Consider the following 20,701-nt stretch of genomic DNA (forward strand, 5'->3'; position numbering starts at 1 on the left):
CAGGAGGAAGCACAGAGCCCTATCTCCCCAGGCCGGGGGCCGAGCCCAGGCGAACCCGCCTCCTGGGGGGCTTCAGAACCAGAAATCAGCTTTCTGTCCTAGAATGGAGCCCAGCCGCCCAGGCCTGTCGTGGCAGTGTCCGAAGTCTGTTCCGTCAGAGGCCAGCTGCCCAGAGGGTAACACAGGTGTGTTTTAGGGAATAACACAGAAACCTCCTGGTTGGATCTGGTCCCTCCTCCCCACCTGGACATTTGTGCGAGGTCACTGCCACCACCGCAATCACGGGCTTGCCAGGCTGGAGGAAACCCTGGACTTTTTCTTCTGTTGTCTAGAGGCGTGTTTGATTCACTTTTTCACACACAGACAAGCCTGCACCCCTCGGGGCCCAGAGAACATGGGTGGGGGCCTCACCCACTCTGGGCAAAGTGGGCGGTCACCCCACATATCTGCACGATAACCTCTGGACAAAGTTCTCCTGGCCCCACAGAACCACGTGGAAATGAGGGTAAAAAGCAGTGATCGCTATTTGTCAGCAGCCAGGGGAATTCTTAGGAGACAGACGTTTGCAGAATTAACCCGGGGAAGGTGGGGCCTCCAGACTCAGGCTGGAGTGACCCTTGGCTCTGTGACCCTCACCGGCCAGTGCGGTCCTGGCTTGACTCCACCAGGAGCAGTGTCCTGGGGCCACAGCGGCCACTTGCCACCAGCCACGTGGTCTCGAGCAGACTGATTCAGCCTTTTTCTGAACTGTAGTTACTGAGCACGTACTACCCCAGCTCTGGAGGTGGGCAGGGAGTGGATGAGACGCCCCTACAGCCTGAACCCGGTGCCCCCTACCCATGTTTGTCCCTGCCAGGCTCAGCGCTGTCTGGCTTTGGGAGTGCTTGCTTGCTTCCCAGGGCTCACAGACAAGGCCATCTGCTGCCAAGGTTCTGCTCCCTTGGTTCTGCTCAATGTCCTGGCAACTCAGGACCATGACACTCTTCCTCAAACCCCATTGAAAATGCAACTCTTCCAGCCTCGAGAGCCTGCCTTCCAACCTCAGGTGCTTGTCCAGCTACTGCTGAGCTATTCTGACTGCAGGAGTACCACCAGGCCTTGGGCAACTCTACTTTCCCTGGCCAGGGACCCACTCTTGCTGCAGACTCTTCTTCCCTAACCCAAGTGCATGCCAGCCATCCTCATTCAAGCCCTTTCCCACCCGCTGAAGCCTCTAGCCCTGCTGCCTTCTGAGGTCCCCCACCTGGCTGAGAGCCTCATCCCTGTGCTGAGAAGTGCTGCTACCAGCCTTGGCTCCTGTGGGTCCCTACAACACTGACTGGTACCTAGACTTCGGTGATGCTTCACACTGGGTTTCTGCAGTCAGCTCCCTTCCCCTCTCTTGATTTCAAATCTTCTCCATGCTCCTGAAGCTTTGGGCCCCTCACTTCCTCCCAATCAGATGACCTCACCTCCTGTGCTTTGCTGTGCTTAATACTCAGTCGTGTCTGACTCTTTGAGACCCCATGGACTGTAGCCTGCCAGGATCCTGTCCATGGGGATTCTCCAAGCAAGAATACTGGAGTGGGTTGCTATGCCCTCCTCCAGGGGGATTTTCCCAACCCAGGTCTTCTGCATTGCAGGCAAATTCTTTTCCAGCCGAGTTACCAGGAGGTCTGACCTCACCTCCTCAGTTCAGTTCAGTAGCTCAGTCGTGTCCAGCTCTTTGTAACCACAGCACACCAGGCTTCCCTGTCCGCCATCAACGCCTGGAGCTTGCTCAAACTCATGCCATCTGATGCCATCGCTAAGTCACGTCTCTTTGCGACCCCGTGGACTGCAGCATGTCAGGCTTCCCCATCTCCTGGAGTTTGCTCAAACTCATGTCCGTTAAGTTGGTGATGCCATCCAACCATCTCATCCTCTGTCGTCGCCTTCTCCTCCTGCCCTCAATCTTTCCCAGCATCAGGGTCTTTTCAGTTGAGTCAGCTCTTCGCCTCAGATGGCCAAAGTATTGGAGCTTCAGCTTCAGCATCAGTCCTTCCAAAGAATCAGACCTCGCCTCCTCCTTTAGACCAAATAGAAACCTAGTGCTGGAACTGGCTCCCGTTGCACGTACCGTCTCTTTTCCTCTTGTTGCTAAGACAGACCTGTAATCCTAAGACAACCCCTCCTCACTGACTCTGAGGAAATCACGCCCCACCGCCAGCCCCACCCTGTGGAAGTTTTCTGTCTCCATGATCAGACCTGCTTGTCCGCACCGCCTTCCTTTCTTCATCATTTCCACCTTCAAATGTCCTCTCCGCCTGCTCTCTCCTCAACCTGCCTGGCTCCTCCTGGAAGGGCCTCCCCAGACTGGGCTCCCACAGGTCATGAGGATCAGAGAGACACTGCACCTGCCACTCTGGTCGGAGCCTGCTCAGGAGCTCAGACCAGGGCAGCCCTCCTGCACGCCTGAGCAGACCCAGCAGTGCTCTGCTCCCCCTTAGCAGGACAGGGTAGGTGACCCCCAAAAGACAGAAGCCACTGTCCACTGCAACTGAGCAGGAAAACTCAGAAATCTGACAAGAAAACAGGGTCTGGTAAAATAAAAACTTTACCAAAGTTATTTTGATGAGGCTGTAGGCTTCCAACTACTTCCAAGAACGAAAGCTTAACACCCTGGGAGAGTGCGAGGGGCAACAAGCAAGAAGGCAGGTGGAGGGAGCTCGAGCGGGAGACCGCGCCCCTCTTCCCAGTTCTGCCCGTTTATGTAGCCTGCCCCTTCCAGAAGAGTCAAAACCCACTCTCCCTCTGGGCCCGTCGCTAGCAAACACAAGCAATGCCCAAGCTCTGACATAGGGGAAGGGAGGAGGCTGGAGACCTTTTCGTCCTCCCTTGCAAGAGGGGTCATGCTTCCCAGTCCTGGGGTTTACCCGAGGTCAGAGGAAGGCTTGCACCTCGCTGAGTGCCGCTCCGAACACCATGGGTGCACGCTCACAGTCGGCACTGGAGAAACAACTCACATGAGGACTCTGGACGGCAGCCCACTGGTTATGGAGAAGGAGCAACTTGCCTCAGGGCAGACAGCAGACTCAAGCCTCTGAGAGTGGCTGTGGATTTACCAGGCCACCTCTTAGCTTCTTTTTCACACTGGGAACCCAAGTTCACGTGGGCATTTCAATTATTCAGGAAGTCTTTGCAGCCTGGTTGCACCTCTCACGCTGACTGCCCTGAGAGTGGACGCAGCTCACCCTGCAGTGTCACTGGTAGTAGGACCGGCGTCCACGCTGACCTACAGGCGCTTTGAAGAGGTGGTCTAGGGGTGAGCAGCTTGTTCAGGGTCACCCACGTTTTGCAGAGCTGGGCAAACTCAGGTTTCCTAAGTCAGTCTTTTCTCGACTACATTTTACTACAGTAACTGGGAGAGAGAGACCCACACCAGTCCTGGACGTGCTAGTTCTGTCCAGTTCAATGTGGAAAAAAAACCAAGAAGTGAGGAACCATTAGTTAACTTTCTCAGGTTCAAGGAATTTGGAAGGTATGAAATTTACAAGTGGTCTCCCCACTGGGAGGAACATATGCTCACCCTAATCTAAACCAAATGGCCCCAGAGCAGGAGACCAGGGCTCGGAAAACTCAACATGCAGAGACACGGAAAAGCTTCAGAAAGTGTGATTTTTACAAATTTTACTGCAAATGAAAACCTTGTGGACAAAGTCACCACTTTGATCTTCTCAGATACAGTGAACACCGGCCAAACTGTTTTAATTTCCGAATTTATTAAAATGATTAACCTCAATACTGCAAGTGCATGTACAAAATATTTGTAAAAAATGTTTTTTAATGAAACGTTAAAGAACTTACCTCAAATGCTGAAAAAGTCCTTTTTTTTTTCATTCTTTCAGTACAAGGAATACATTGTATCTCAAAAGTATTACAACTCAGCAAAACAATTTAAAACAGTAATTTGAAAAATGATTGAAAATTGAATACTTTACATATATTTCTACGATCGTTTCCTAATTCTTACAATGCCACAATCTTTACCAATCATTGCATAAGCTCAGGCTAGTTTTATTGATTGCAACCTCTTCCAAGTGGTCGGCATTGTGTGGACTTGGCCGTTCCACACAGAGTCCTACAGCACAGGCACGCCAACTTCGAGGCCCCTCACTGTAAGAACGGAAGTCAGGTTTCCCTGGAAGGCGTCGGCTATGGCCGCCGAGCGCTTGTGCACACCACCTCCCGAGGCAGTGACCGCCGGGCATCACTGCTCCAGACCCACGGGAAGGTCGGCCCCCAAAGACGAGGCCTCAGTAAAGTTAAATGTCATAAATAAGTTACTAAAGTTAAGCTTAAAAAATGGAGAAAAGTGGGAAATGTGGTATTGTTACTGTTTCCTTTAAGACTGAAATTCCTGAAGTGGCTATCGTTGGTATTCCAAAAGAATGGTTCAAGATGTGGTCTCTGAACCTCTTCCAGACTGCAAACTAGGTAGGGTTCCTACCAATCAAGGTGACCCGCTGTGCTCCGGTGCTTCCCGGACGCAGGGTCTAAGCGTGACCTTGGCGCGTGAGCCCCCCTGCCACCCCCCACGGCCACCCAGAGACTCGGGAGGGCTGGGTGAGTCTGTAAAGTGCTCTGAGTGCTCGGGGACAGACCTGCAGGGCTGCCCGACTTCGAGAGGTGAAGATTCTAGATGGAGTGAGCCAAGGGGGTGTGAGTGGGTGAGGAGGTGGGCCACCTGATCCCACGTTAATACCTGAGGGCTGTAACTGCACCGTAACAAACAGGGACGAGACGAGAGAAGACCACGGAAGTAATTCCTTCAAGGACAGAAGGAGGGGAAAATTTTAAATTCAGAGAACCTTTACGAATATTACCAATTTCTATTTGGAATCTACTAGCAATAGTTTTAAGGAACTTAATTTAAATTATGTCCCCAAGAACCCAGAAGCTGGCAGGAATCACGAAGTCCTAACAGTAAGCATTGAGGTTTTCCCATTGGACTGCTCATTACCTGCAGAGGCCTTTCAGTATCTCAAGATATGGGCTACTCTTCTAGACACTACACGAATTCCCTAAATTGATTTTACTCAGGAACACTGTATATCCGAAAGCACATGTACACATTTCCCAGAAATAGAGACCCACTGGTATCAAACACCTGCTACAGATTTATATTCTCAAATCCTTTGTCCAATGATTTGTAAAATAATCCAGAGAAATGGAAGGTTGGTATTGAACATAAAGTAGTAATCAAAAATTTGCTCATTAAGTTACTTAAAAATTAATTTCTCTTTCAAAGTGCTTCAAAAACAAATTAAATCTGACTCCTCTTTTTTGTTTAACTGAAAATATAGTAAAAAGAAAAAATCTTTGATATTTTCAAACATAAACTAACATAAGCCAAGAACTCCCACTGATGCAGTGCTTAAAACTATATATTTATAATTTCCTATTTTATTGGCATGAATATTTCTAAACTTAAAAACCTTCCTGGTAAGTTCTTTTAATTTCTTATGACAAAAATTTCTCACAACACAAATATTTACAACATATACACTGTTTTCAGTTCTTTACACTGAATTTCAAAGACAAACATTTTTATAGGTTACCACAGAACAAAAGCTGTGACTCATGTTTTTATTTCATAAACTATTATAAGTTAAAGTGAATAGTTTTTTTTTTTTAATATTCCTTGTAGCATTTTACAAGTGCAACAGAAAACTCGAAGACCCAAATTAAGAGAGCTGTAGTTCATTAGATAAATGTTGCTTGTTGTCGTCACATTGTTCACAGCAAAGTTTTTGAAAAAATAAGCACCAATCATTCTTGCAAAGAACAATTTTATCTAAAAGGATTGAAAAGTGTTAAATACAAGGTCTTTTAATTTACATGACAAGCAATAAATACGCTGTATCGAAACTCATCCTGCACACTGCTATCCTTGTACATGTAATGTACTGAGAATTAGCTGTCACGCATGTAATTGTACTTTTTTTTTTTTTAAAGAAACCAATTTGACTCCCACCCGATGGTCTGCTATTTAACCAAGGTCACAAACAGTACACCTGGGCCAGCAAACAGCGTGAAACTGACAAAACTCCAAGGGGGAAACACCTAGCAAATAAATCAAAAAGCCAAAGGTCATTGCTGGTGATATTAGCATATACTAGAAAACCTTAATATGCTGCTGCTATGATTTGTTTTAAATTATTGTTTAGTCATATATTAAAGAGCCAGTTGATGCTTTTAAAGTTAAAAAAAAGAAACTGTGTAGCCACATTATTGGTTTCAATGTCCTGTGTGGAAAGTTGCTATCACTGTACAATTTTGCTTGAGCCTTTATTTTACAACAGGGCTTTACCTCTAACTCAGAATTGCACATAAGAAGGCTATTTAAAAAGTACAATAAAAATTTGCACAAATCAGACTTTTTTAAGAAGAGTCAGTACGCTGTACACTTTCTACAGTATTATGCTGATAAGTGAAGAGACAATAGAAGTGCTGCCACTAAAACGTTTTCAGTTGAGGAATAATTGACTGGAATTTTTTATTTCTTTAAAGTAGTTATCCCGGGTCAAGTTAAGACCAAGAGCTTATTATGCGTTAAGCCTCAAAGACTGATCTTCTCTCCTCCTGGAAGAAATGTCAATATCTATAGAGTCTTTCCCAACTATGAGCCTCAACCGCTTGGCCGGAGGCAGAGGGATAAAATCGTCTTCAAAGTCGTCGTCATACTCCTCGTCCTCGTCCTCGCCCTCCGAAGAGGAGGAGTCGGCTGTACTCTCCTCCTCATACTGACCGTAGTCACCCACCTCCATGCGTGACTCCAGGAGGGACAGGGGGTCACTACAGCACACCCCGTTTTCATGAAGCCCCTCTGTGTACGGCCCCCTACTTTCCTCGTCCCGCTTTAGCTGGATTTTTAATTTTGTGGAACTACTGCCTGATCCTGAGTTAAAGCCATTGTTCAGCTTTGCTACATAGAGGTTACTATCATTTTCATGGTCTTTACTCAACTTGATGCTGATTTTTGAAGAATTCATCCCATCGCTCTCTTGGTCATTTGTCTTGCTGCTGCTGTCATGACGTCTGCGAAGAGTCAACTTGGGAATCCCAGAGTTATTTTCCAGGATTAACTGCGCGTCATACCTCGTGATCCGCCTCTTTTTTTTACTTTTCGCAGTTCGGAAGCCGTCTTTTGCTTTGAAGCTCTCTGACGTCACCACGGAAGCGCTGACAGGCGAAGGGGCCCAGTCCGCGTAGGCCCCGGGCACGCCCTCCACGCCAATGTGCTCGCCCGAGTCGGGGTGGGCCCCCGCCACCTCTGGCCCCACGCCGGCCCTGCCCGGGGCCTCATGCACGGGACTGGCTTCCTCTGTCTTTGCCAGCTGCCGCACCAGCTTCCCCGGCTGTGACTTCTTTTTGGACGTGCTGCTGTCGCTCCTAGGACACCTGGCTTCCCCTTTCTGTGCAGCTTCGTGGGCCAGCTCTTCGTCGGGTGCCGCGGGAGCGGGCTGCTCGCCGCCATCGGGGCAAGGTTCTGTCAAGTCACTTCTATAGCCATCCAGCGTATTTGGTTCAAGCTTGATGTCGGAGGTCTCCTTCAAGGTCATCCTCGTCCTCATGGACCGCCTGGTTGTGTAGGTGCAGGGGCCGCCCTCCGCGTGCGAAGGGGCACCTCGCTCCGAGTTCTGTCTGTGCTCTCTCGCCGCGTGTCTGGTTAAGCACCCGCTGACCACCGTGGCCTCCACTGGTCCCTCTGGCTCCTTCTCTTTTTTAATGGGCAAATTTTTGTACAGAACGACTTTAGGTTCTTTCAGTACCAAGTTTCCCATTTCGAGTTTTCTCGAAGCACTCTTCGGCTCCAGCCGTTTGCAATGATTTCTTAATTTTATCTTTGATAGTAAAGGCTTTGCAGGTTTTTTCAGTTTCTTTGGTACCCTGGAATTATTTATAGGAGTTAGCTTAGATGAGGTAGAGTTGGGAGGAGCTGGAATTCTTGACATAGACTGCCTTGTTAATGTTCTGCTCTTGCTGTTCTTTTTTACACCAACTGAAGATTTTCGGTTAGAAGCTGTAAAGTTAAAAGAGAAAATAAGGGTGAAAAACAGTCTTGGTAACCCAGTTACGTTCAACAAAACAATGCCAACACCCAGATGATTCGTTGTGAAGCGGTTCACTTCCACACACAGGTGGTACACAGGCCCCAATTGAGCTTCTGTCTGCTCACAAGCAATTCCTACAGTTTTCCTTTATGTTATCCCTCTAATTTCTGCCTCTAACTTAAGAAGCATAGATTCACGTTCCAGGTAAGTAAACTCGGGGTTAAAGAGTTCTTAGCACAGCAAGGACCTAGATTTCACTCTAAGCTTGTCAGGACACTAGTCCAAACTGAGGATTTCTTTTCCTGATTTAATATTTTACTACAGAAAATATGTGAAGTATAACCAGTATTTTTTTTTGTTCATAAATTCTTCTTAAACTCATCATTTAAAATGTTTCCAGAATCCATTATTCATTAACTCAAAGCATAGTACTTGACCAGTAATCCGGAACAGCAACACATGACTAAAGGGTTCCAGGAGACAAATTCCATCACAATGTCTTCAACTGAGAAAGAGATCCTAAAAACCACATGTAGAATGCCAGGCTGGATGAATCCCAGGCTGGAATCAAAAGACTGCCAGGAGAAATATCAACAACCGCAGATACACAGATGATACCACTCTAATAGCAGAAAGAGGAACTATAGAGCCTCTTGATGAGGGTGAACAGGAGAGTGAAAACACTGACTTAAGACTCAACATTCAAAAAACTAAGAACACGGCATCCGGTCCTATCACTTCACAGCAAACAGAAGGGGAAAAAAGTGGACACGGTGCCAGATTTTCTTTTCTTGGGCTCCAGAAACACTGTGGACGGCAGCTGCAGCCATGAAATCAAAACACTTGCTCCTTGGAAGGAAAGCTATGACAAACCTAGACAGCATATTAAAAAGCAAAGACACCGCCTTGCTGACAAAGGTTTGTATAGTCAAAGCTATGGTTTTTCCAGTGGTCATGTACTGATGTGAGTTGGGACTGTAAAGAAAAGAGAGTCCTGAAGGATTGGTGCTTTTGAATTGTGGTGTTGGAGAAGACTCTTGAGAGTCCCTTGGACAGCAAGGAGATCAAATTGGTCAATCCCAAAGGAAATCAACCTGGAACATTCACTGGAAGGGCTGGTGCTGAAGCTGAAGCTCCAATACTTTGGCCACCTGATGCAAAGAGCTGACTCGCTGGGAAAGATTGAAAGCAAGAGGAGAAGGGGATGACAGAGGATGGTGGCTAGATAGTATCATTGACTCAAGGGACATGAAGCTGAGCAAATCATGGAGGACAGAGGAGCCCGGTGTGCTGTAGCCCATGGGGTCTCCAAGAGTTGGACACAACTTAGCGACTGAACAAGAACCACATATTGTCACTCCCAGTAGCTGTTTACCCCAAATTTCGCGCCATTGAAACTGTTCCCTTCAGGGCTGCAAGCACCTGCAGACTCTGAGGCTGCAGGGTTTAGCTCACCCCATCCCTCCAGTGACTGCCCGCTGCCAACTATTCTGAGAGAAGGAAGAGGGCACAGCTGGAGTCACACTCTGGGGACAGGGGCACCCAAATTCCTTCCTCTGGACAAGGATCCCAAAAGGCTGTAACAATCCCTGTGGGGACAAAACGTGGGAACTAATGTGACAGCTGACGGGCTTCTCCAAAGGCTTACATGCGACTCAAGGCTGAGTTCCCTCCACGGTGGACCTCTGGCCTTGCCGCTGACTTCCGCCTTCCGGTTTTCTCTCTACTTACACACTGGATCTGTTATAGTGTTTTACAGGAGCCCTTTTCTCCATGACTTTGTCTGCTTCCCATCCCCCACCTGAAGGCCTCTTCCCATCAAGATACCTCTTTAAATCGCTCACTAGGGATGTTGAGGTGACCAAATACTCACCACCTCTTAGGAGAAAACAGAGAATGAAAACCAGTTTACTATGGGTAAGCCCAGTACATTTCCCAACAAAACCATCATTCATCCCATGCTGGGGGTCTCCCAGGGCAACTGCTGTTCCTTCTGCATGGCTGAGCAAGTTAGGTTACCATTAGGTCATTTTTATTGAGAGAGGAGCAAGAATGCCTAACAGAATTCCAAAAGTATCAGACCACCAAGAACAGAAGTCTCTGTACTAAGGAACTGGTTCATAAGTGGCTTTGGGATCTACAAACCAGCAGAACCCCAGGAACAATATCCCCTGACTGAACTAAGAACACACTTCTCCCTGCAGGCTGCCACCAGCGAGGCAACTTATTCTTGGAATAGTAGTAGCAGTAAAGTTTGGTGCCACTCAACTAGAGAACCATTGTATCATGAACTGGAAATACCCAGAACTTGCCAGAAATTATTTTAAAGTATAAGGATATCCAGGGAATCCTTTTGCTAAAGGCTTTCTTTATGCTTACAAGGCTTCCTACAAGGTGAGTGGAGGTGTGTTTATTGATGGAAACGCACCAGTGTTCTGGTGTTCATCCTTCTCAATGTGGTTGCTGGGTGGCCTCTCTCCACGGCTCTTCGAGGACCATTCTGTGATCAAGCTTCATGGTTCTTGTTTCAGATCTGCAGTCACCCCTCTGCAACGATTGCGTACTTCTTACATCCTTGACAATAATCCCCCTGAAGTTTGGATCCATTTATCGCCCTCTCTCTCACAGCCTCCTTGCCATGAAAACCCATGAAGACTTTTCAGCGGGGGCCTTTGCTGTTTCTCTGCAGAAGGAGACACTGCTAGCCACTCTTCTTCCTGAGCGGCTCCTCTCCTTGGCTGTTCACGAGAGCCATCCCCTGGCTGTCTCTGTGTCCCTGGCAGTCTTCCTCCATCTGCCCTGTGGCCTGCACTCTGCAGGCCTCTGTGTCCCAGGCCCCTTCAAAACTCAAGTCTCCCAGGGATAAGCGGCCCCTCCGTCCGGGCTGTCCACACTGACATCCTGGCAGTTCCCATACGGCGTTCTCTAGCCCAAATCCATCCTTAATTACAGATTCACGTCACCAGATGGCCCCTGGACCTTGATCTCCCTCTAAGGTGGTCTCCCAAGCCCCTCGCAAGCCAACATGCCCAAAGGGAGCCTGCCACCAAGCCTCACACTCCTCCTCCTGCTCTCCATCTGGTTCACTGCCAGCACCAGGCAGCCAGCTGCCTGGGCAGCAATGAGGAGGTTACCCCTGATGCCAGCCAACCCGTCTCCAAGAGTGCACTCCTGCACCGTCGCCGGACCCACCTCCCCCTCCAATCCCAATGCCACTGTCTCCTGCCATGACTCTGGCGCCAGCTCCCGCCTGTCCCTGCTCCTACTGCTTCCCCAGCATTCCACTGCCCACCACACAGCCCAGGGTGATTCTCCTAGGACTTCTGGTCACCTCTGGGCTTGAAACCTTCCCGTAACCTAAGACCTAAGAATAAAGTCCAAAATTCTCAATTCTGGTCACATCCCTTCTATTCCAGCTTTGATGACTAGACTCAAATCCTACATTGGTCTTCACGTCCTCATCTGGGATGTTCCATCTGCTCTGAGTACAGTCCATCTGGCCAACTTCTCACCCCCTTTCAAGACTCAGCTCAGCAAACACCTCTCTCAGGAAGCCTTTCATGACTTTCTTGACAGGTTACCCTCCTACGATTCCTCATGGCACCTGAGGTTCTCCACACTTGGCACTTCCTTTTAAGCCCTGGATGAATCTCACTGTGTGGTGATTCTCAATCTGGGCTCTCCCCCTTGCACCCCGCCTTCCAGGAGGCTGTTAGCTGACTGCAGTGAACCACTGACAAAGCCCTTTAGTATGTTTGTGTTCTAAAGAGCACAACAGAGACGTAGGCGATGCTACATCTTATTGCAGTGGAGTTCACTTACCTATTTATGTTATATATCGGTGTATTCTCATTTTGTTTGATAAGTATTATCTTATCAAAAGCCCAGCTCAAAGGTGTGCTCAAGTCAAAGGACAGAAATAGCACAGCTGGTAAGACAACTGTGAACAACGGGACTCAGTGCCCAGGGTCTTCACCGTCCCACAGAGGCGCTGCTACCCTCTCTGGCACAGAGAGTGCCAGCAACAGCAGGCTGAAGGAGAGGCGCTAAGAAAAGTCTATTAAGAGACTGAAGATCCTGACACAGCAGAGGCGGGCAGGGCGGTGGCTCCCCTGGCTTCAGCACTAACACATCGTGTGGTAGCCTTCCCTTGTCGGGGACAAATCCCAACCGCATTAACCTAGACAGTGATTTGAGGTGGAGACACACACCCTTAGCCATTAGTATATACTAGGTACAGTGCAGGATGGCCAAATTAGTATGACCTGAATCCTAATAAGCATTCTTTGAAGTAAAAGCTATTACCCTAAGTGAAAACCAAGTTCACGTGGACTCACGTGCCAGTCAAGAGTGTCCATCTGGTATGTGGCAGAGATGGGGTTTGAACTGAGGCTTGTGGGTCGATGTTGACCACACTATCACATGGCCTCTAAGGCACACCACAGAGCTATCATGGGGCCAGTGCCAGCTCCTAGTAAAGGACCCACGGTACGGCTACCGTGGTGACCTCAGGGTGTCCTCAAAATCATCAGGCAGCTCTGCATGGGGCTCAAGAGTGACAGCCAGAAACAAGCGCAGTGAAACAACGCCAGAGCACCCCAAAGGTTTGGCTGCATCTATGCTCTGCGCTGGAAGAGCCTCAAACACACACGGTGGGACCAAGGGAACAGGAGGCCACGCAGCTTGAGATGTTCACAACATGGGGTCTAAGGACTTCAGTTCAAGGAATTTATCAGGCACCACAAGCAGGCTCCACCTCATGGGGCCACCATGGGCATGTCTGCCTGGAACAGGGTATTGGAAAGGATTAGGAAGCAGCCTGTAGGCCGCTTCATCCAGACTCACTAGAGATGTCTGTGGCGGGAGAGAGTGACAAGTGGCGGCCCAGCCCATCTCCAGGATGGGTGCTCCTCAGTCAAGCTGGATGAGATGGTTCTGCTGGGGGGAGTCCTCCGGGACTTGCACTCACATCCTGAGGCAGCACTGTGAGGAGTGGCCTAGCCACTGAGCCACAAGAGCCAAAAAACCCTGGATCTTCTATTAACAGCGTATAGTTCAGGTCTCTGGACTGATTCTGTGAAAATGGATCTCTTGCCTCCTCCCTGGATGCTAAAGCAGTCAAGTTGTGGTTCTTGAGAAGATTCCAAAACAGGAGCTGCATGGAAGGAAGAAGTAATTTTTTCTTCCAACTAGGCAGAAATGTCTCTGTAAGAACAACATGTTCAAAGAAAGCAGCTCCTCTCTAGCTGTGAGCTGCTGGATTCTAAGCAAACCGTGGGATGAGACGGGCACCTCCGACCTGTACACTTGAGGTTCGCCCATGCCGCCCAGGAGGAAGGCTGGGCAGCTCTGGCCCTGCACCAGCTGCAGACTCAAAAGGTCCTCCTTTCAACAGGTAGAGGAGCATGGTCAGGACACAAACACCAAAAGAAATACAGCCGAGAAGAACACTTGGAAGAGCCTGAGAAATATTGCTACAAATATACTTAGTGAACAAGGTTCTCAGAGACGGCTGGAGGGAGGCTCGAGCTCCTTCAGAGCCCCTGGCCACATCCAGTAACTGTCTCATGGCCCTCACAGTTACTTACGCCAATCCTTGAATTACTCAAGACAGCCATTCTGTAGAAATGTAATCTGAATAAAGGAAGCACCCTAATATGAGCAGTCACAGTAAAGGGCTAGTTCTAGGCTGTAATGCTCAGACTACTGCTCAAAGGATTACCTGCCCCCTCCAGCCTTTAGGAAGTGGAGCTCCTCAGGGTTACTGTGTACTGGTCCAGGTCTGGAGCTAAGGCCTAAAGTCCCTGACAGAAGGGCCTGAGCCTCACGCACTTTTCTATTTCTTTAACAAGAGCAGACTTTGAACACATATTTGGTTTATTAACAAATATTCCTGAGATGGTCACATAATATAACACTCAGCACCTTCCAAAATTTTCTTTCCATTTTGATCTTTTAAACTAGGTGGTGTACTGAGTTCAGTATCCCTATATCAGTAATAGAGTTAATGCATCAGAACACAAAACACCCCCACCAACGTCACAGAGCCACGTGGACAGTGTCGGGGCCATCCCTACTTGTGGATGGCGGCTCGCTCCTAAGTGTTATCACGTAGACACTTATTAAAAGGGGCTTCAGAAGTCTCCAGTTTCACCAAGGAACCAGACTCAGGAAACAAAATGTTGATTATGCTGCATTTATTATTAAAACCAACAGTCAACAGTGAATGACAAACTAACTGCTCTTTTTGGTTCACTTTGGACATAAAGCCTGAAGAGGAACAGCACTGCCTTCCACACTAGAGGTCAGCCCTGGCTTCCGACTCCAGCAGCAGGCTGATTCGGAAACACATGGCAGTGACATTCTCCATCATGGGAGACACCATCCCTTCTCTCTGGGACTTTCTGTAGTGGAGAGCACCCAGAGGTGGGCTGAAAACATCAGAAGACAGGAAGAGTCTAAAATAGTCAGACCTCAGAGGGTACTTACTACTCAGAAGTATGTACAGACATTTATAGTGCTAAAATAGGCATATTCTGGGGACTATCAAGTTAAAACTTTTAAATTTTATTCCTATCAGAGACAAGAAAGAGTGAAGAGCCTACTGCTTTAGCGGCCACTAGAGCAAACTGGTGTCACCCAGATGAAGACCAGCAGCGATCAGAATGCTTCCAGGATGTCAAAGCTCCATAAACATGGCGTATTTTCTTATGCTCATTTGGGATTTCTTCTTTCTTTTCTCTTTATTCTTCATTCTCTTTTTCCAGTTTCCATTAGGTCTTGCCCCCACAAGCCACTGGGATCTTAAAGCTTGTCCCTTTCTCCTTTCCATCTCTCTTCCCACTTTTGGCAGTGGCTACAACTCGTCACAGTACAGTGACATTCAAACTGCCACTCTACCACAACTCTGAGTCTGGGGACTGGTGGCTTGGCGAACTGGGTCAGCTCATTCTGAAAACGGCAAGCAGGCAGTAAAAAGGTGGAAGCCTTGAGGCCAGAAGCTACGAACCCCAAGTCCATCACCCCCGCTAATAGACTGGCCAGCGCGGGACACGCAAGTGCCCGCGGGCTGCGGCCCCGTCCTCTCTCTGTCTTCTTGCAGACCTAACACCACAGCTACAGAGAAACTCACACCGGGAAAGCTTTCTGTCAAACATATGACGACCCTGGAACACATGACGAAGAAATTTAATGTCCTGTTACCAAGTATTCACAGAAAGCAGACAATTTAGTACCATCTAAAATTTGGAGGCAGGATACAGACTGCTTTGTGCTTGAATCACTTCTAGAACCTTGCAGTGCTGGTGAAGTGCATGAATCCCAGGGTTGCTCTCAATGTTCAAAAGATCAAAACTACTAAAGCACGCTTTAGAAAGCAAACTCTGTGAAAATACGTTAAAAAATTAAAAATAAAAAAATATATGCTTATGAAACCTCCCTTACTTACTTGTATTGTTTTTTTCCTGAGTGGTATCTGCATCAGTGTTTGAGCTGACAGATTGACTGTCTGAATTTTTGCTGCTGTCACCTAACTTTTTAAGCCTATTTAAACGTTTATCTGTTTCTCTGAGTCCGTATTTGCTATTGATAACAGGAGCAGGCGCAGGCAGTCCCACTCTGGATTTAAAAGCACCAGTTCCCCGTCTGAAAAAGAAACAGCACAGGTTACACACACAGCATACTCACTGCCGTCAGCCTGGTTGCTGAGAGCACCTGTCCACACCAGGTCAGCAGGTGAGATGAACTGATGAGGCTTAATCACTGCAAGCTGCCAAGTCTAGGACTCTCAAAATAAATATGGAGATAAAATTAATGCCCCAAAGCCCCAGACTTAAAACACTTTGTTATGACTATTGTCAATCACTTGAGAAGGTATTGGACCCTGCAGAATTTCAAGTGTAGGTAAAAATAACCCACCTGTTAATTATATCCTAGCTTTGTTCTGCATAATTTAACACTCCATTACTGAATATTGAGAATGAAGGAATTAAAAGGGAAACTAAAGAATTTCCATAAACTAAGTCATTGCTTAGAAGATAATGTTAGATACAAATAAATTCTGATGGAAATTTTATATTAGGAAGGCTAGGCTATCAGTGAAAATCTCATTTCTGGAGTAATGAAAACTGTAAAATTCCTCCTTTAAAGTTACTGGATGAACATCATTAAGTTAACAAAATGTTACCAAGTAAGAGACATTAAAAGACCTGTTTTTATCACTAGCTAAGAATGATCTGTAACCTGCTTTGATTATTCCTATTGTTGTTTAGTCGCTAAGCCATGTCCGACACTTTTGTGACCCCATGGACTGTAGCCCTCCAGGCTCCTCTGTCCATGAGATTCCTCAGGCACGAATACTGGAGTGGGTTGCCATTTCCTTCTCCAGGGGATCTGCCTGGCCCAGGGATCAAACCTACCATCTCCTGCATAGGCAGGTGCATAGCAGGAGCTGAAGGGAAGCCCAAGATGGGCCATACTTACTAACAAAACAAATGATCATGGGTGGAATTATCTGGAAATTAATTTTTTAAAGTAAAATGACCATTCATCTGCTTCTCTACTTCCCTGATTTCTTCTTTTTAACTTATGACAGTGATATGTGCTTGCTGCAACCGGTGAGACCATCCCTGGCTCTGCCTCCCCAAAGCGGAAGTTCCCTGAGCTTCCCAGCCATCTCCATGCGCAGAGCCCCGGCACCTGTGTTAACCACCTGCCAGCACCTCATCTGCTGCTCTGCCGCGAGCTACACACCTAGACCCACTGCTGTTTCTCCTTAAGCAAAAAGAAACCCCAAATAGGTAACATTCCCCTCACATTCCCCTCAGCAAGCAGCTTTCCTCCTTGCCTCCCAACCCACCTCTCTTATCGCTGTATTGTGCACCAGCACTTCTGAACTCAGCATGTTTTGAAAGCTGTACCTTTTAAGCAGACTAAACATACCATAATCTGTTCAGGCACTGGACGGTGATGACTGGAACCTGCAGGTGCTCTGGTGTCTGCCTGCCACCAGGAACACTGCCGCTACACTGCTCTTGAAACTAAACCTATGCTAACTAGTGCTGCTTCTTCCACAGGACAGATTCTTCCACATGGAATTGACTGCCAGATAAAAGGGTGCTATTATTTTGAACAAATACTGCCAGAATAAGTTCCCAAAAGGTTAAAGCACTTTACAGCCCTACTGACATTGTGTGAGGGCTGGTCTCTCCATATCCTCACCCGCAGCACAGAGTATACTTCTCAATGTTACCAATTTGATGGTGAAAATGAATACCTAGCTATTGTTTCACTTATCTCGTTTATAGCTACCATTCTCTGTGTGGCATCCTCTATACCCCTCTTTCCTCCAGTGGAACCTATCTTTTCTTTTTTTCTTTTTTTTCTTTTTTATTTATTTTTTTTTTGAACCTATCTTTTCTTTATGAGCTCTAGGAGCTTTCTGTCCTTGGGTTATTAACGTGGCCATATGTGTGCTTTTTCCTCCCTTCAAGTTTATCATTTATCTAACTTTTGCTTTTGACCATTCAATGTTCATACTCACCATTTCTTATACTAACTTCTTCCAGAAAATTCCACTACCAAGTTTAGACATATAAGTCTAAAATTTTTCTAATCATTTTACCTAGTTTTTAAATTTAAAATTTTAATCTATTTGGAATTTATCTTGTATATGGTCTGAGATGGGAGGTGAGCTTGGTTTTCTTTCAGACCCATGATGTATTATACCACCACCTTTTATCAAAGAAATCATCATTTCCCTACACATGGTATTAAGATCTCATGCACACTGAGCTCTGCTTCAGGACTCTGTTCATGTCCTCTTATCTATTTGTTCCTATCTGAGCCAGTATCATCAGGTGTTGAACACAATTATTTCACAGTAATTTTTAATACCTATTAAAGCAAACTGCCCCTAGTATACTGCAAAAAGTGATCATCAGGCATACTTTCACACACTTTAAAATACTTTGGTCCTTCACATTCTTCAATCCCTCACTAGATTTTATTCTTCAAATTCTCGAGAGCTACGTTCGCAGCATCTACTTATGAAAAGCGTCACTACTGTGTCAGGACGGTCACGGCCCGGAAGCACACACCCCAGGTATCGTTTGGACACTGCACCCGTGATGTCGGGGCCTTGTCGACACTGCACTCTCCCGTGTTCACCCTTCAGCAGCCAGCACACCACGTGTCCCTTCACAGTACTGCTCTCAGAGCTGGCACTGGGCTGGCCTCGTTTACCCTGCCTGGACAAGGTTTAACACGAGAACCATTCAGTAACTAGACGATGATAATTGAACGAGTTCCTTTGACTGGTCTCATTTTCTTGCCTAATTTCTGGAAAGGCAGAAACAATCTGCTTCTGAGGATTTCAAGAATATTCTCAGACAACCTTTAAATCAAACTCTCCAATAGTCTGATTAAAGCCGTACCTACTGCTCCATATGAAGCCTTTCCATTTAAAAGTGATTTGCACATTTCTATTTATTCCTTGCACTAACCCCATCGAGTAAGCAGGATCAGCCCACCTGGCCTGTGAGAAACAGTCTCAGGGAGAGCTCAGCTGCCCAAGGAACATGGCGGCACATGCGGTCCTGAGCCAGTGAAAGAGCTGCCTCGCGGCTGGTGTGGACTTCTGTGTATGCAGTTACATTTTGTAGGAAGACTCCTAAACATATTCAGCGTATCATTTACTCCATTCATTCATTCACCAAACAGTTATCAAGCACATAGTTATTACTACATGTCAGGTACTGTTTTGGATGCTAGCAACATAGCAATAAATGAAAAAGATAAAAATCTTTGCCTTCATGGAACTTACATTCTAATAGGAAAATGACCAGAAACCACAAAATACCTTTACACCTAACATCAGTGTGTGTTTTATATACTTATTGTGAGATAAATTTAATCCTCACAGCAATCCTATGATGCCCTAGTGTTATCTCCATTTCACAGATGGTGTAATTAAGGCACAAAAGCAGCTAAGCTGCCCAAGACCACACAGCTAGTAAACTGTAGAGTCCCAGGATCCCAACGTAGGGCGCTGATGTCAGGCCTCAGGTCGGGCTATGCCATGCTGTCTCTGCACAGTGGTTTAAAGCTTTGCTTGACTATAATTAAACGACTTTGTGGGTTAAAGGGTCTTTTTGTGGACTGGTCTAAGATTTAACCAATGTCTGAACCATTTTTTTTAATTTATAAAAAGATAAATTGTATCCCCCTATACTCCCAACCCCTCCTTTCCTGCCATCCTTTCAAGTCGAGGGCCCAGGAGCTGGGAGAGAAGCTATAGGAGCTGTGCCATGGCTCCATGTCTCTGCTCTCACGACACAAGGGACCTCTGGCTGCCCAGAAAGGAGAGGAAGCTGAGCTCTGGGGAATCAGCATGTCTCCAAAGGCCGGGAGGCTGGCAGCTGGGTGTTCACAGTGAGAGAAACAGCACTACCCCCTATCTGCTCCCGTGTGCGAAAAACACGAAGTGGCGAGAGCGCAGGCTCTGAGTCAGGCTGAGCTGGGTCCCTGCACCTGCAGTGTCCCACTCTACCATCCTCTCCCAGGACAGCCGAGGACTGAGTCCAGGAGAGTAAAGCACCCGGTATCTCACACAGCACATAAAATGGGTTCAATAAATCTACGTGTGCTCACCTGAAGAAGACTGTGTGTATAGCTATACACACACGTATAACTGAATCACTGTGCTGTACAGCTGCAACTAACATGATACTGAGGACCAACTATATTTCAATTAAGAAACTAAAACAGTAACAAAAACCAAATCCAGAAGTGCTCCCCGTGTGGCTATACCAACTCAGACAAGCCTGTGAAGCTGCCTCTGTGAGCTCTACACACACGCTGCCACCAGGAGATGAGCAGTGTGGACAAGGAGTCCTGCTCAGTCAGATCTGGGGGGTTTCCACAAGGACCTGTCTCGATGTGTCACAAAAGGAAGGTCCTCATCAAGCAGTAGGACTCAGAAATCGTGAAGAGCACATATATCAAAACACAGCACTTCCAGAAGACACAGCTTGGGGTTTTTAAATGGTGATCAGTGGTGAATCTCACCTGCCATTTTGGAGCAACCCACCCTGGAACTGTATGTGTGTGTCTCCCACTCTCTGCTGAAGCATATTTGTATTCTGACTCACTCATAAGGGTAACAGCTGGGAACGATTTTAACATTTTAGAAGGCCAGGCACTGGTGCCCCTAAATAGTTCTGTCCTCTCTGGTTTCGCTCCTGTCTGCTGTCCTGGGTGTGATGCTACAGGACACAGAAGACTATCTCTGCCTCTAAATGATGAGGACGGCGCGCACTCATTCTCACAGTCATCAGGCGTTAATCGATACTTTACCTTTCACAAGTGTAACACTCGCAGAATTCATTGTTTTCTCCAAAAAACCCATCTCCATAGTAACAAGAAATTTCTTCTCCAGGTTCAATATCTCTTAGGGCCTTCACACATGCTGTATCTCGACCAGTTGACACAAACTGAAATAAAATGAACTCATTAAGAAACGCATACCTGAAGCAAAGACAAAATACTTGAGACAAAGTATTTTTTATGCTCACCTTACAGTTAGGTCTGCAATCTGAAAAATGTCCAAAAGATAAAGTCAATTAACT

General features: G+C 46.9%; 1 protein-coding gene across 11 annotated transcripts in view; it reads right to left on the bottom strand.

The window, feature by feature from the left end:
- Window positions 1-3,721: 3,721 nt before the first annotated feature.
- KMT5B (lysine methyltransferase 5B) overlaps window positions 3,722-20,701 on the bottom strand; it is a 57,740-nt gene continuing 40,760 nt past the window's right edge. For 10 of the 11 annotated variants that reach the window (XM_060404331.1, XM_060404330.1, XM_060404329.1 and 7 more), the window contains 3 exons: window positions 20,430-20,667; window positions 15,523-15,719; window positions 3,722-8,044 (listed from right to left, as the gene is read on the bottom strand). In XM_060404331.1, the coding sequence (XP_060260314.1) occupies window positions 6,567-8,044; window positions 15,523-15,719; window positions 20,430-20,667 (1,913 nt within the window). In that variant the 3' untranslated portion in view covers window positions 3,722-6,566. The remainder of the gene's footprint in view (window positions 8,045-15,522; window positions 15,720-20,429; window positions 20,668-20,701) is intronic. The other variant, XM_027959787.3, reaches the window with a different exon arrangement.

The sequence above is a fragment of the Ovis aries genome, chromosome 21 (assembly GCF_016772045.2).
Source record: "Ovis aries strain OAR_USU_Benz2616 breed Rambouillet chromosome 21, ARS-UI_Ramb_v3.0, whole genome shotgun sequence".
In the NCBI taxonomy this organism is placed as follows: domain Eukaryota; kingdom Metazoa; phylum Chordata; class Mammalia; order Artiodactyla; family Bovidae; genus Ovis; species Ovis aries.